This window comes from Chaetura pelagica, unplaced genomic scaffold (genome assembly GCF_000747805.2).
Source record: "Chaetura pelagica isolate M959 unplaced genomic scaffold, ChaPel_1.0 scaffold48, whole genome shotgun sequence".
Taxonomy (NCBI): Eukaryota; Metazoa; Chordata; class Aves; order Apodiformes; family Apodidae; genus Chaetura; species Chaetura pelagica.
The window spans coordinates 1,414,858-1,428,457 of NW_009954241.1; the positions used below are offsets into that span (position 1 = coordinate 1,414,858).

General features: G+C 37.5%; 1 protein-coding gene across 1 annotated transcript in view; it reads left to right on the plus strand.

Moving 5' to 3' along the window:
- The first annotated feature begins 249 nt into the window (after positions 1-249).
- TDP1 (tyrosyl-DNA phosphodiesterase 1) overlaps positions 250-13,600 on the plus strand; it is a 42,699-nt gene continuing 29,348 nt past the window's right edge. The window contains exons 1-8 of the mRNA XM_010003708.1: positions 250-790; positions 2,241-2,284; positions 2,937-2,992; positions 4,123-4,219; positions 6,332-6,366; positions 8,576-8,668; positions 11,004-11,174; positions 12,725-12,803. Coding sequence (XP_010002010.1) covers positions 250-790; positions 2,241-2,284; positions 2,937-2,992; positions 4,123-4,219; positions 6,332-6,366; positions 8,576-8,668; positions 11,004-11,174; positions 12,725-12,803 — 1,116 coding nt within the window. The remainder of the gene's footprint in view (positions 791-2,240; positions 2,285-2,936; positions 2,993-4,122; positions 4,220-6,331; positions 6,367-8,575; positions 8,669-11,003; positions 11,175-12,724; positions 12,804-13,600) is intronic.

A 13,600-nucleotide genomic window follows, 5' to 3' on the forward strand; every position in this document is an offset into this window, starting at 1 on the left:
CAGATGTGCACAGCAGCTGCTTCCCGCTGGATGGTCACTGCCACCGCACGTGGTTCTTTGTTTCTTGGGCACAGAAACTAATAAGCTTGGTGGAATTTTTCCGAGCCAGGTATTTTGTGTAGATTCTGCCAAAGACACAAAGCAAAGCTTCTTAGTAATAAGCACATGGAAACTAGGAAGGAAACAGTCTTGAGCATAGTAAAAATGCACATTTTTTTTTAGATGTTTTGTTTCTTAATCCCCAGCAACATGCTTCAGGAAGGTGCACATGGAAAATGGACAGTATCTAGCAGTGATGAAAGCAATGAGGAAAATTCTGACAGTGAAAAGCCATCTACGTCCTCGGTTGCTGCACGAGGCGGAACAAGTGAACCGCAGTATCCGTGCTCTGAAGCTGGGAAAGTTGCTCACAAGAGAAAAGCTTCTCCCCTGAAGCTCAGCGATAAAAAAACTTATGCAGAAGTACCTCCAGCAGAAAAACAGAGAACTAGCCAAGAAGGCTTAGGCTGGTGTCTTTCTAGTAGTGATGAAGAGCCTGAAGATCAGGAAAAGCATACCCACAAAGAAACCCTGAAAGAAGAAACGTGTGATGCACCCAAAGAGCATCCTCTGAATCTTTGCCAAGACGATGAACTCTCAGAGAATCAAAAAGCTGAGGAGTATGATGAAACACCCAGTGAAGCCCAAGATATGTGGGATTTGTTGAATAGAGGAAATCCTTTCAGGTTTTTTCTCACTAAAGTCAAAGGAATTGAACAGAGCTATAATTCTGGAGCACTGCACATAAAAGGTGAGCAAGTGACTTTTACAGGAGTAGTCTTTTGGGAGACTTGTTTGCAGGAGAATGCTTATTTTTAGTTTTGGAGTTTTTTTTAAATGTGTATCTCCTTGGTGTAACTGAGGCTTCATATTCTAAATGTGTAAGTTGTGGGAATGTTAACTTGTGTTTTTCTTTTAGAATTTTAGTGTATAAAGCATTAATGTGTATTTAGCCAAAGGACATCATATGGGGCTCCTTATTTCTGCTTTCTTGTGTGAGTTAGTTTGGGCAAAACTGCCTTTGTGTCTCGTAAAGGGGTACTTTGTTTGGGTGCCCAATTGTGCTCCCTGAGTAATTGTTAGCACTTGTCTTCATACTGGTGAGTGATTTGTACCTAGTAATTCAGTATTACTTGATTCAGGATAATACAGTGCTTCTGAAGTTCTGTGGTTGAGATTCATGAGCACATTTCAATAAAAGTAGAAGTGAGCATAATTCCAGGTGCAGTGAAGTCTTCAATGTACGATACTGATGCTCAGGAATGCTCTGTAGTTGTACTTTGATGTAAGGGGGAATGTGACTACATCTGTTATCATCCCCTCGTTAAGAAATGAAATCTCATACATCACAAGACAGACTCTCAAGCATTTATAGACTTATGCACAGAAATATAGTAAAATGAGGTAGTTTTTTGAAGGAGACCAGATGACTCAAGGCCTATAGAGTTAGGTTGTAACATTTCTGCAGCCTCACGTGCTCCCTAAGAGCATTGATTATTGGTGGCATCCTGGTGTCAGAGGCTTTATTGCTGTATGTTTTTATTTGCTTTGTGAATTCATTGTGACTTCTGATCTGTCCTCTCGGTTGTAATTGTCCTAATGATTGATAGTTGAGCTGGTGGAAGGGCTGAGGTTTTTTTGTTTACCCTGCGAAACCAAATTTCTGTAGAGATAAGGCATGACATATTTTGTCTAACCTAGAAGGTATCTGTGGGATGTTTTAAAGTTGCTGCTGTGCTTCAGTCATTGAGGTTATGAACCCTCAGCTGAATTAGTTTTCCATTATCATTAATGAACTAATGATAGCTGTATCCTACAATCTGTCTGCAACAGTCTTTAAGAGTTAACTATGCCCTTATTGCTTCTGCTGGGCCAGAGTTCTTCAAGCCCCTCATACAGAGGAAAGAGTAGTTTTATGTCCATATGATCTGGAGCTGTCCATATGATCTGGAGCTTTCTCCTAATAACTTTCAAATTTTATTTTTGCTTTGAGATGATTAATGCTTTTTTATAAACATAAAGACCATAAGGGTTTCACAGGAGAATCAACGACTTGAATATTCAAAATGGTAAACTTAATTGCGAATGTCTTTTTTACACTGTCTGTAAACAATCTGGCACTTACAGTTATCAAACTGTTCAAGATGTTAAATGTTTACTCGAACCTTTTTTACTCAATTATGCTCTAATGTTTTTAATAGATATTTTGTCTCCTCTGTTTGGGACTCTTGTGTCTTCTGCCCAGGTGAGTGTTCTGTTTACCAAGTTGATCTCACTTGCTTGTTTCACTTTTTTAACCTTAAACTTGATAATTCATGTTTATTCCATGTACCTTTTACTAGCAAGGAACTCTGTTAAAACTACAGAGGATTCAACTGTACAACTGTTTTTTGAAATAGGAAGATAATTCCATGTTCTGTTTAGATAAATTTAGGTATTTATAAGACTGCTTTCTCTCTCCTGTTTTTTTGGGAATGTGGAACTAGAAAATGCTGATGTGCTTCTAAATTACTTGTGTGGTTTTTTTTTAAGAAAAAAGCCTTCTAATCTAGGAATATTTTTGTGATGGCATAGATTATTTTGCTATTCTTTATGGTAAAAGCACGTTACTAAGAGATGGGTCTTGAACCAAAGCTTTTACATTACGTGTATGTGATTCTTTTTTTTCCTGCACGTTAAATGTTATGAACGCTAATACATGCTTTTGAATAGCTGAAATTCATTCCTGAATTGTGGAGATGTGAAAGCAATAATGTGAATTTCAGAAAGGCGCTGTTTTTTAGAATGTTATATCATGTATGAGCAATTACTCTGTAGGAAGCTTTTGTAGTTCATTGGTCTGACAAACTCTACTTTTTCTTCTTTAATGAGTTGGTTTACTTTTTCTTATTTACAAGTTTAACTACTGTATAGATGTGGGATGGCTTGTGAGACAGTATCCACAGGAATTCAGGTATGTTTATTTTATGAAGCTGAAATTACACTTTCTGTTGATACAAGTTCCGGTTATCACAGAATCACAGATAATTAAGGGTTGGAAGGGACCTCCGAAGATCCTCCAGTCCAACCCCCGTGCCAGAGCAGGACCAAAAAAACCCCAGTAAACTAGGGCAGATCACTCAGAAGGCATCCAGACAGGTTATAACTGAGTGATGAACAGCTGTTGGCAGTTGCAAATTATTGTTACAAATAGAGTATGTGTAAATTCTTGATTTTTCCTTTTACAGTTATTCTAGCAGTAGTTCTGTATTGATTCCATGCCTCTTCAAGACTGTTAAATGGTCTTAGTTCAGTATGGCTGGTTTCTGGTTTATTTTAATTAACGCTAAGGAGGTCTCATGGGCCACAATGACAATGCAGTAGATGACCTGTGAAGATGGAACAAGAAGATTTTCCTACAGTTTATTGAGGCAAGAGCAAAGTAATGAAAGAGAATTTAGGAAGGGCACAAGCAAACTATGTGAAAATGGTCAAGATATGTCACAGATATGGTATAGTTGGAGTTGTTGGATACTCTCATGAAAAGCACTACTTATGTTTGCTTGAAATTCCATTTTGATAATTGTTAGCTATCCCAGCTGAACTCAGTCTATGTTACACAGTTTTATCTCTTTTTTTTTTTTTTTCCATCAGAAATGCAGCAAAATAGTGTTAGGAAATAAATGTGAAACTACTGCCAGAGGTAACCTAGCCCTCTCCTGTTCTCTCTCATTCTTCCTGTATTCTCAATGCTTAAATTGTGTGTATATCAATACTTTTAGAGCTTTTATTGGTCTGTTTCCAGCTATACAGGCAAGTGTTTCTTACAAGATCTTGTATTACTAATTTCTTTTTTGGTGTCTGATTTACTCCATCTTTCTCTTTTCCTTTTTTCCCTTGTCAAAGTTTCCTACTGTCTTTCGCATAAACGTGCTAATGTAGTTACTGCTTCTTTGAGTTGATTAATGAGGCATGTAGATTTTAGTGCCATCTTCCTGTTGAGCTGTCAGATTTAGGGGCCAGAAGTCATAGCTACGTGAAGGAATGGTTTACACTGATTACCAATTCACTTGATGTTTTACTTGTAATCTCCTTTTATTTAAGGAAGAAGCCATTGCTGATAGTTCATGGCGAAAAGAGAGAATCCAAAGCTGAACTGCTCGCACAAGCACGCCCTTATGAGAACATCAGCTTTTGTCAGGTAATTAGCATTTGTATCATTCTTTGCTTGAAATTAAGCCATCTGTTGCACTGAAATCTTGTTATGGATGAAGGATCACACCTTGTATGGGAAGTCAAGAATTTATTGTTGTGGTTGAAGGAGTATACTTACTAGGACCATAGGAACTTGCTAACTCTGTTTCTGGTCTTCTGTGATTATGGTAGACTGTTATGCACAGAAGGTTTGCATGGAATGGGTGCGCACAGACCTGTCCTGGGGCTCACTGAAGAGCTGCCCATCTTTTTCACATAGAGCTCAAATTCTTGTAATGACTGAAAAGGAATCACTTTCCGTGTAAAATATGGAACTTAGTCCTAGTGTAATTTTAATCTTAAGTCTCATCAAAGAATTATTATTTGTTCAAATATGTTGTACACAAGAAAATGGGGTTGCAAATAGCCTTCATCATACTGTTAAAATTGCTATCAATGCACTTCCTCACATATGCTACTTTCTCTTTTGCTTTCAGCCTGGAGGAGGGATGTAGTTATGAAAATCTGCCAGTGTTTCAGGATTTTGCTGTGTGGAGTATGTTACTCATAGAATGGTTTGGGTTGGAAGGGACCCTAAGCATCATCTAGATCCAGCCCCCCTGCCATGGGCAGGGACACCTTCCACCAGACCAGGTTGCTCAAAGTCTTAGCCAACCTGGCCTTGAACACAGGTGTTTGCTGTTAAGTTGTAGAGTAGCAACAATTTTAGATGGTTTCAAGTAACAGTATGTTCATGGTTCTGCATATAATGTTTCTTTCTCACACATTACAAGACTTTGAATATAATACATCCCATATGATAAACCTGTCAGTGTAGTTAATAGTAAAAAGCATGGGAAAATGGCATTTAATATGATTTTGCTGTTTGGGTATACTGCTCTAGATTCTCTGGCAATCTCCATTCTATCGTGTTAGTGTTGCAAAATGAAATGTATCTTAATATTCTCCAATACCATATTAACTAGGCACAATGTTGAAGCCATCGCAGGCTAAAAATACTTTACTAACATCTGCAACGCATGTTTCACTCTCTCCCTAGGAGTTGTGCTGTAAATACTCTTTAGTAAGAGCAGAACACTGGTAAAAAAGCATCTGGCATCTGCCCTTTTTTCTAATTTTAGTCGTTAGGCTGCGTGTAGCAGTCATAGTGTGCTTCAGAATTGCAGAATGGTTGAGGTTGGAAGTGACCTTTGGAGGTCATCTAGTCCAACTCTCCTCCTCAAGCAGGGTCACTTAGAACTGATTGTCCAGGACAATGTCTAGACAGCTTTTGAATAACTCCAAGGATGGAGACTCCAGAGTATCTCTGGGCAACCCATGCATGACATTGTTCAGGCACCCTCAGTAAAAAAGGGGTTTCCTAATATTTAGAGGGAACCTCCTGTGTTACAGATTGTGCCCACTGCTTCTACCTCTGTCACTGGTCACCACTGAAAAGAGCCTGGCTCCCTATTATTTGCACCCTCCCTTCAAGTGTTTGTACACAGCGATCAGATCCCCCTGAACCTTCTATTCTCCAGGCTGAACAGTGCAAATCCCAGCCTTTCTTCATAGGAAAGGTGCTCCAGTCCCTTAATTGTCTTAGTTGGCTGTTCACTGGGCTCTGTCTAGTATGTCTGTATCTCTCCTGTGCAAGGTAGCCCAGGAATGGACCCAGTACTGCAGGCGTGACGTCACTAATCCTGAACAGAGAAGGATCACCTCCCTCAACCTGCTGACAACACTTCTAATGCAGCCCAGAGCACTGTTAGTAGTCTGTCTTCCAAGGACACATTGCTAGCTCTTCTTCAGCTTTGTGCCCAGCCAGATGCTCAGGTCTATCCACAAGGCTGACTGTTTCTGGAGATGCTGCTTGTGAGACACCAGAAATTCTGCTGAAGCAGTTCCAGTAAAGGGTTGTATTGCTATTTAAAGTGTAACTTCTAGAAATTAAGAGAGTACAGTTAAAGGTGTTGAGGGGAAAAACGTATTTTCTTATCTGTCCACTAGAGAGCAGTGAAATTAAGCAGAATGAAGAAGCGTCTCTTCTCCTTTTAACATTCTTGTATATAGGAATGCACAATAGGAATTTTAAATTAACAACTTTTTTATTTTGTAGGCAAAACTGGATATTGCATTTGGAACTCACCACACGTAAGTAACAGCTGTGAAGCAGAAAGCTTCACTTCTAAAAATGACCACAAAGTTGATACATGCAGTTACATCATTAAACTAGTTACTAGTGTCTTAAAGTGTTTATAGGATAGGACGATACTTTATTACTGTGTGTGAAAACATAATCCTGAAGCATATATTGATGAAATTTAATAGTATTTTTCATGTTCTTTGTGTATCTATTTTATTTATCTGCAAGTTATTTTAAAGCCATAAAATAGGGCTTCATAGAAACTGCAGTCTTAAAGAAGTGTTTCCATAATTTTGTATTTATAGATGATAGGATTGTTCTAGTTTAAGGAAATACATCAGCTATTCAGTGGATATGAGATTTGCAAGTTAGACAATTGAAGTCAGTGAACTGCAGGTTCTGGTTCTTCTCTTAATACCAAAACTGTAGTGCAGACTTGTTCAGTCATTGGCAGGTTGGACACCATACTGATTTATTGCTCAGTTTTTGCAGTTAACATGGATGATCTGGAAAGAATTACTCAATTTTTGGGTCTTTTCAAAGAGAAAACTTAGATTAGATATTGTAGAAGTGTCACAAGGGGAATTTTGTAGATTGCAAGCTACAGATAAAAACATTTAATCTTGTGTCTTGTAGTTGAGATCTTTAATCAGTCTTTTTGTATAATTCAAAGCATGGTGTTATGTTGAAACAGCAATCTGAAGCGCTCACTTTAGGTACGTCTGTTTCTGGTAGAAAGCATACTGACCTCCTCATGGCTTGTTTGGAGAAGAATATATAAATAAAGGGAAGCAAGTAGCATTTTAAGAATTAGTCTTGCATCTCCCTCAAGTTTAGTGAGGGACATAGATAATTTTTAAAACTAGCTTATTTTCGCTTAAGTAGTTCAAGCTGTATTCTCTGTATACTCAACTTTAATCTCCCCACACACGCACTTTGGGATAAATAAGTGATGATGTTGAATGTTACAGTTCTGTAACCCCATTTGTTAAAGGTTTGTACTCGGTGGTGTATACTGAATAATGTTCCATTGCAGACAGAACACACAAAATTGAGTAGCAGACCAGTAAATTAGATCTTGGTGGATAATGAAACAATTCTGTTCCAAGAGAAACTTAATAGATTTCACCCCATGAAATTTTAAAGACCTAAAATCATGTTACTCTTGTTTTATTATGTAAAATGTAAATTACATGTCAGTGATATTTTTAGTTAGAGGTGTTTTCAGCTATCACTTTTTAATATAAAAGTCTTGCACTTTGCTGTAAAATGCTGATTTTACGGTGAACTCAGTTTGTGCTTAGGTCAAGGCATAACACAGATGTGGGGAACTATTTTAGTTAGGAGGTCTTCATATTGCATAAACCATACAGTAAGCACAAGAAAACATGCAGGTACTTGAATGTTAGTTTACTGAAATCTACCATTAAAAGCAAAAAATACTGAATAAATAATTATCTACAATTAAGCCTAGTATGATTTGCATATCATTATCTTGCCATGGGACAGTAATGAAAGTAAACATGCTTTTCCTTACAGCTTTCATTCTTTAACATTGGTTTCTGTGGAAACCATCTCATCCTTCAGGGTCACATGGATATGCTGTCTTTACACAACTATTGGAGACTTGTATATGAAAATTTGAGTGCTCATATTACAAAAAATGCATTTATTTTTAACTCAGTTTCTAGTTTTAAAACTCATTTTACTGCAGATTAAGTTTAGTTTTATGGTGGATAAACAGATTTTTTGCCATCACAGTGGCTAGTTACCTTCTTTTCTTCTATTTTAAAGGTTGTCAGTTTAAGAGAAAAGAACTAGGTTTTAAATATGTTTAGCTGTAAGCAGAGGTCTTCAAGTGTTTCTTAAACTTATGCCTTTGCAGATGATTTTAAAAAAAGAGAATTATCTGAGGGACACAGCAAATATATGAAGTGTTTTGCATCTATTAGTATTTGCTTTGGGACATCAGTTCCATGAGATGTTAAGCTGTACTCTGGAATATATTGTGCGATGCTGCTGAGAGACTACATGGGGATAGTCTAATGACAGCCATGTGAGTTTCACATGCATATGGACTGAAGTCTAAGTGTTTGCACTATGCAGACAATGATTTCTGAGAATAACTATCTTGGAGTATTTTAATGGATTGTTAATTTATCTCTTAGCTCAATGTACTTGAAACAGTCTTAGTGTTTGTTGTTTTTTTTTTTAAAGGAAAATGATGTTATTGTTGTATGAAGAAGGTCTTCGAGTTGTGATACATACATCCAATCTAATTGCTGAAGATTGGCACCAGAAAACTCAGGGGTAAGTAACAATCTGTAAGGTGTGTATATTTACTTTAATACCTTCCACAGGTATCTGCTGCTGCTGGAGACAGGATACAGGTCTGTCCTGGTTTGAGCTGTCAAACTGACAAAGTCATATGATTCAGTGCTACAAGTCTTATGCTCCTAAGATAGAGCTATCCTGCAAAAAATTGAGAACAAATCTAATCTTGCTTTTACTGTAAACAAGATTGTCCTGAGATGTTTGCTACCTTAGACTCAGTCTGACTGATTTAAGATAATTTATTATGCTATGCTTTTTATGACAAAACTATGTAGCTATAAAGCACACTTTACACAAATCTAAAGCAGCTATTTGAAAAATATCTTGATACTGCAAGAGTAATGTGAATGTGAACATTCAGCTTCTGCTGTGACTACATCTAGAATGTAACCTGAAATTCTGGGCACTGTTAGTTCCTTAATTCAATATCCATCAGCATCCTTTGCTTGGAAGGAATTTTCACCCTGTTTTTTTTGGTAGGAGTTTTAAAGCTTAACAGTCAGCTTGGGACATAGTCTTATTTTTTGTGCTCTAAACAAAACTAAGTGACAGTTAATATAAGGGCCCTCAACCTCTTATTTTCTTGGCTATTTTTTATGGTAGCATTTTTTAGTTAGATCTCCACAGTAACTCGGTGTATAAGGTTCTTCATCAAACTACTTGAAAATAGCTTTTCAAAAGTCACTGTCAACTTGACATTGATTTTGCTGCCATTAAATATTGCAAGGTTTTGAGGCTTTTCACTTGTTTGGCAAGCTCTCGTGAGGGTTTTTGACTGACAAAAATATAACCACTGATTTTTTTTTTTTTTTTTGCCTTTGTCCTGGTTTGTGCCAGGATTAAGCCATTTTTCCTTTTGCTGATTTTTTTTTTTTTTTTTTCCTTCAGTAAGCTTTTAACCAGCAACTGTGTTCTGCTAGGCTGACACTGGAATGTTTTTGTAACTGCTGGGTCTTCAAGGTCGCACCTTCACTCTGCCAGCTCGGACACCACAGGGAGATCTGTGACCTCCCCTCACTCCCCCCGTAGGAGGCTGAGTTAGACAGTAAAATGGGCCAGAGATATTCTATTCCATATATCTACGTAAGCTCAGAGGAAGGTCAGAGATCACAGAAGACAACTTCCTTCCTTCTCCCCTTCCGTCCATGGCCGGCGTCCGGGGAGGACTCAGTCCATCCATCACCATCAACCCTTATGCCCGAGCTTTCCTGACCCTCATCACTCTGTGCTTTCTCCAGCAGCATCTCCAGGATTCCTCGGCACTGTCTTAATCTCAGGGGAGTGCTGTGGGAGTTGCTGGGGGTGAGGGGAGGCGAGAGGCTTTTGCCCATACCTGAACATATTTGCATATAATTGTATATATTTTTTAATATAATTCATTAGTGTTTAATTAAAGCTGTGTAGTTTAGTTTTCAATCCTGCCAAGTCTCTCTTTTCTTCTCTCCTTCCTTACCTGGGTGGGAGGGGGAGTGGATCGAGAGCATTGTTGTCAGACCTGAGTCAAACGGTGACAGCCTTGATGTTTTTTATTTAGGGATGGCTGTAGTATCTTTTGCCAGTTAGCTTTTTAGAAAGCCAAGAAGAGATGAAAAGATCTGTTTGGGACACTTAACAAGTAGCCTTACTTGTCAAACATGAAAAATGTTTTACTTTTTTATCTTTTGCATGCTGCAGTCATACACAGTATCAGTAATATGATGGTTCACTGGCTTCTCTGTTTTATAGGCTTCTGAATTACAAAGGGTGGTATCAGCGTGTTGTAAAGTTGATAATGCAGAACCTTTTATTTCTGTAGCTACGATTATGTGAGACTGGAAAGAAATGCTAGATATTTTACCTGCATAACGTCTACCCTGTTTTATTCTGATGGAGGTTCTGGAGAGGAATGTTATCATTGTGGGCTACTTCCCAAACTATGCAGAACTTTCAGGTGCTCTGATTGGTGTTTTTCTGTTATCATTGCACAAAACAGTAGCTTAGCAGAATGTGTTGCAGTGTTCTGTTTATACAGAAACTCTCAATGGATGGACTGCTGTTTGGCAAGTCTGAGCCTGGCCTGTTTAGCTGTTACGATAACTGAATATATGTGTGGATAAATGTGTTGAGGTTGCTATTTTTGTTTGAAAGTATTTGTTTTATGGAACTGAGTATAAGACTTGATAATTCTGTAATTGTAAAGCCAAGTGGCTTTATAGTTAGTATCACAATAAATCTGTCTAGTATTCATTCAGGATCTTCAGATGTGCTTTAATCACTTACTAAAACCATGTGTTAATGTGCAGTGTCTGTGTTCTTGTGGCTTTGTTTTTAGAATATGGCTAAGCCCCTTATATCCAAGGCTACCTCAGGGAGCAAATGGTTCTGCTGGTGAATCTGAAACTAATTTTAAATCTGACCTAATAAGTTACTTGATGGCTTACGGTTCTCCTGCACTCAAGGAATGGATAGATCTGATTCAAGAACATGATTTATCAGAGACAAGGTATATGTTACCTTATTTTTTTAGTACTTTGCATGCTTTTTTTCTAAAAAATTAGACCTCTTGTTAGGATTTATTAGCACGTTTGTTTTGTAAGCTTACCTTGCTTCCGACTTAAGTGTTATAATATAAGCTTAGACAATTCTTAAAATCTATCTTGAGCAGATTATGTTGAATTGACCACCTTCTGGTTTTATAAACATACACTTTAAGGAAGTGAAAAAAGGTGCAGCAGCAGTAATTTGACAGAAGGCAGCTGTAATAGGGATTCAGAATTTAATTTAAATCAGTCTGCCTTAAATACTCCAATAAAATAAGCAGTAGAAAAACTGAGTTATATTTGGCTTGTCATTCAAGAGGATTCATATAAGCAAAGGTTATTGTAATGGGGATTTTATTAAGAACAGGCCTCTGTACCTTAAAGGCAAACTTCAGTCTGTATGCCTATGCATAGAATGTTGTCTGTTACATTGATTGTGTCTGATAGGCAATGTGATGTTAAGCAATAATGTCCTTTGTCTGGAAACAGTTTTCTCTAATATCAGATGGCTGTTATTACTTAAAATAATTCAGGATGCTTAAATCCAATAGATACGTCCTGCATTTCTATTGAAATACGGTATTTACTTCAGAAAGTGTGAATCTCATTGGTTACTTAATAGTGGTTTCATAAACTGGCAAAACTTTGTTGAAAAGCTGAAAAAGGTCATAAGCTCTTGTGGAAACAGACTGAAACCTTGCCTAGTTTAAAGTGTAAAATAAAATTTGTGGTTTTTTTCCTTACATGGAGTCTTACAAAATTGTAGGGGAGGGGAAGATGTGCCTTACAGTCAGGTGAGGTAACGGCCTGAGCTGCTGTTCTTATTCACTGGTCATCTACATGAGCTTGGATGGGTTGGCTGAGCCCTAAATTATGTGAGTTTGTGTGGGTTAGGGAACAGTCACTTCTTAGGATAAGGATCAATTCCTTGCCATTACGAAGGGAACATTCATTCATGGCTAAACCTAGACATGAGGTGCAGTAAGGAATGGCTTCTTAAACCAGCTGGTTGTTCTGACTGCAGGTAGGTCTCTTCTCTGTTTTCAGGGTGAAGTCAAACAGGTTACTAAACTCTACTATTAGGAAGACAGTTGAAAAATATATACTTCATCTGAGCTATTAGGTACCCAAAAGAAATCTTGCACCTGAATCTGCTGATTTGGATTTAGTGGTAGATTGGCTTTACTCAAAATTACATGCCCAAATCTGTGCCACAGAGCAGCTATTTCCATTTATTGCTAACATCTGTCTTCTGTATTTTTGTACACAGAAATAGATGCAGTTCCTGTCTAGGCTATAGAACAGCCCGTTGGGGCAGGACAGCCATATAGGATGTTAATAATAGATTTTACAGCTGAAAATCCACTTTATAATAAATCTAAAGTGTGAAAGATTAAATATTTCTGGGTGCACTTCTATGTTCATTGTTGCTGATAAGTTTTACTTAAATACCTTAATTTACAGAACACTCCAAAGCTGCAAATAACTTAGTGTTGTTTTTTTCTGTCTGTAGAGTGTATCTGCTTGGTTCTACCCCTGGACGATACCAAAGTAGTGATAAAGAAAAGTGGGGTCATCTGAGGCTCAGAAAGGTACTAAAACAGTAACCCTTTTTGTTGATATAATTTTAACTGTAAATATAACTTTAGAGAGCATTCTTTAGTTTTCCATTTTTTCCAGCTAGGATCAGCAATCTTTTAATACATTGTTACAGTTTAAGTTGGCAATAACATAAGCTTGCAGTTTATGACAGTGTAGACTTGGCACATAATGTTCCTGGGCTTTATTACCATAATCAGTTTGTGGTCTGAATTGTCATGTGCTTACAGACACCTGAGGAGGCACCATCAGTCACATGACTACTGATCTGCTGTTGGTGTATCTAAACTGTGCGACACTATCAAAATCCACTCTACTCTGAGTGGGAACCAAATACAGCCTTTTCAAAGGCACTTGCTGAGTAAAGATGTGTTAATACAGACTTCCATGCACATATGGAACAGCCTTATTTTATTTACTTAAATGTTAAGGGCTCTTACAGTTTCTTTTTCAATAATGAGATGGCAGAAAAACATCAAATTAAAAACCATTTTGCACATAGCTGGTGTCACCAATTCAGTCAGGTTTTTAGTTTTGTTCTATTTTATTTCTAAGATCTTGATTTTTATTTTTTAACCAACTGAATAGTTAGAAACATGGATACTTTTTTTACCCCCACCCCTCCTGCATTTTTTACGTAAGTCATAATAGTAAATATTCATACAACATTGCATATATCAAGCTTGCAGGACCCTTTCTTTCTCAGTATTTATTTAGAATCAGATACAGTGTTTCATGTCATCTGTTAAGTGCTTCTCATAATTGGGGAATTTTCAACCTGCGTCTCCTG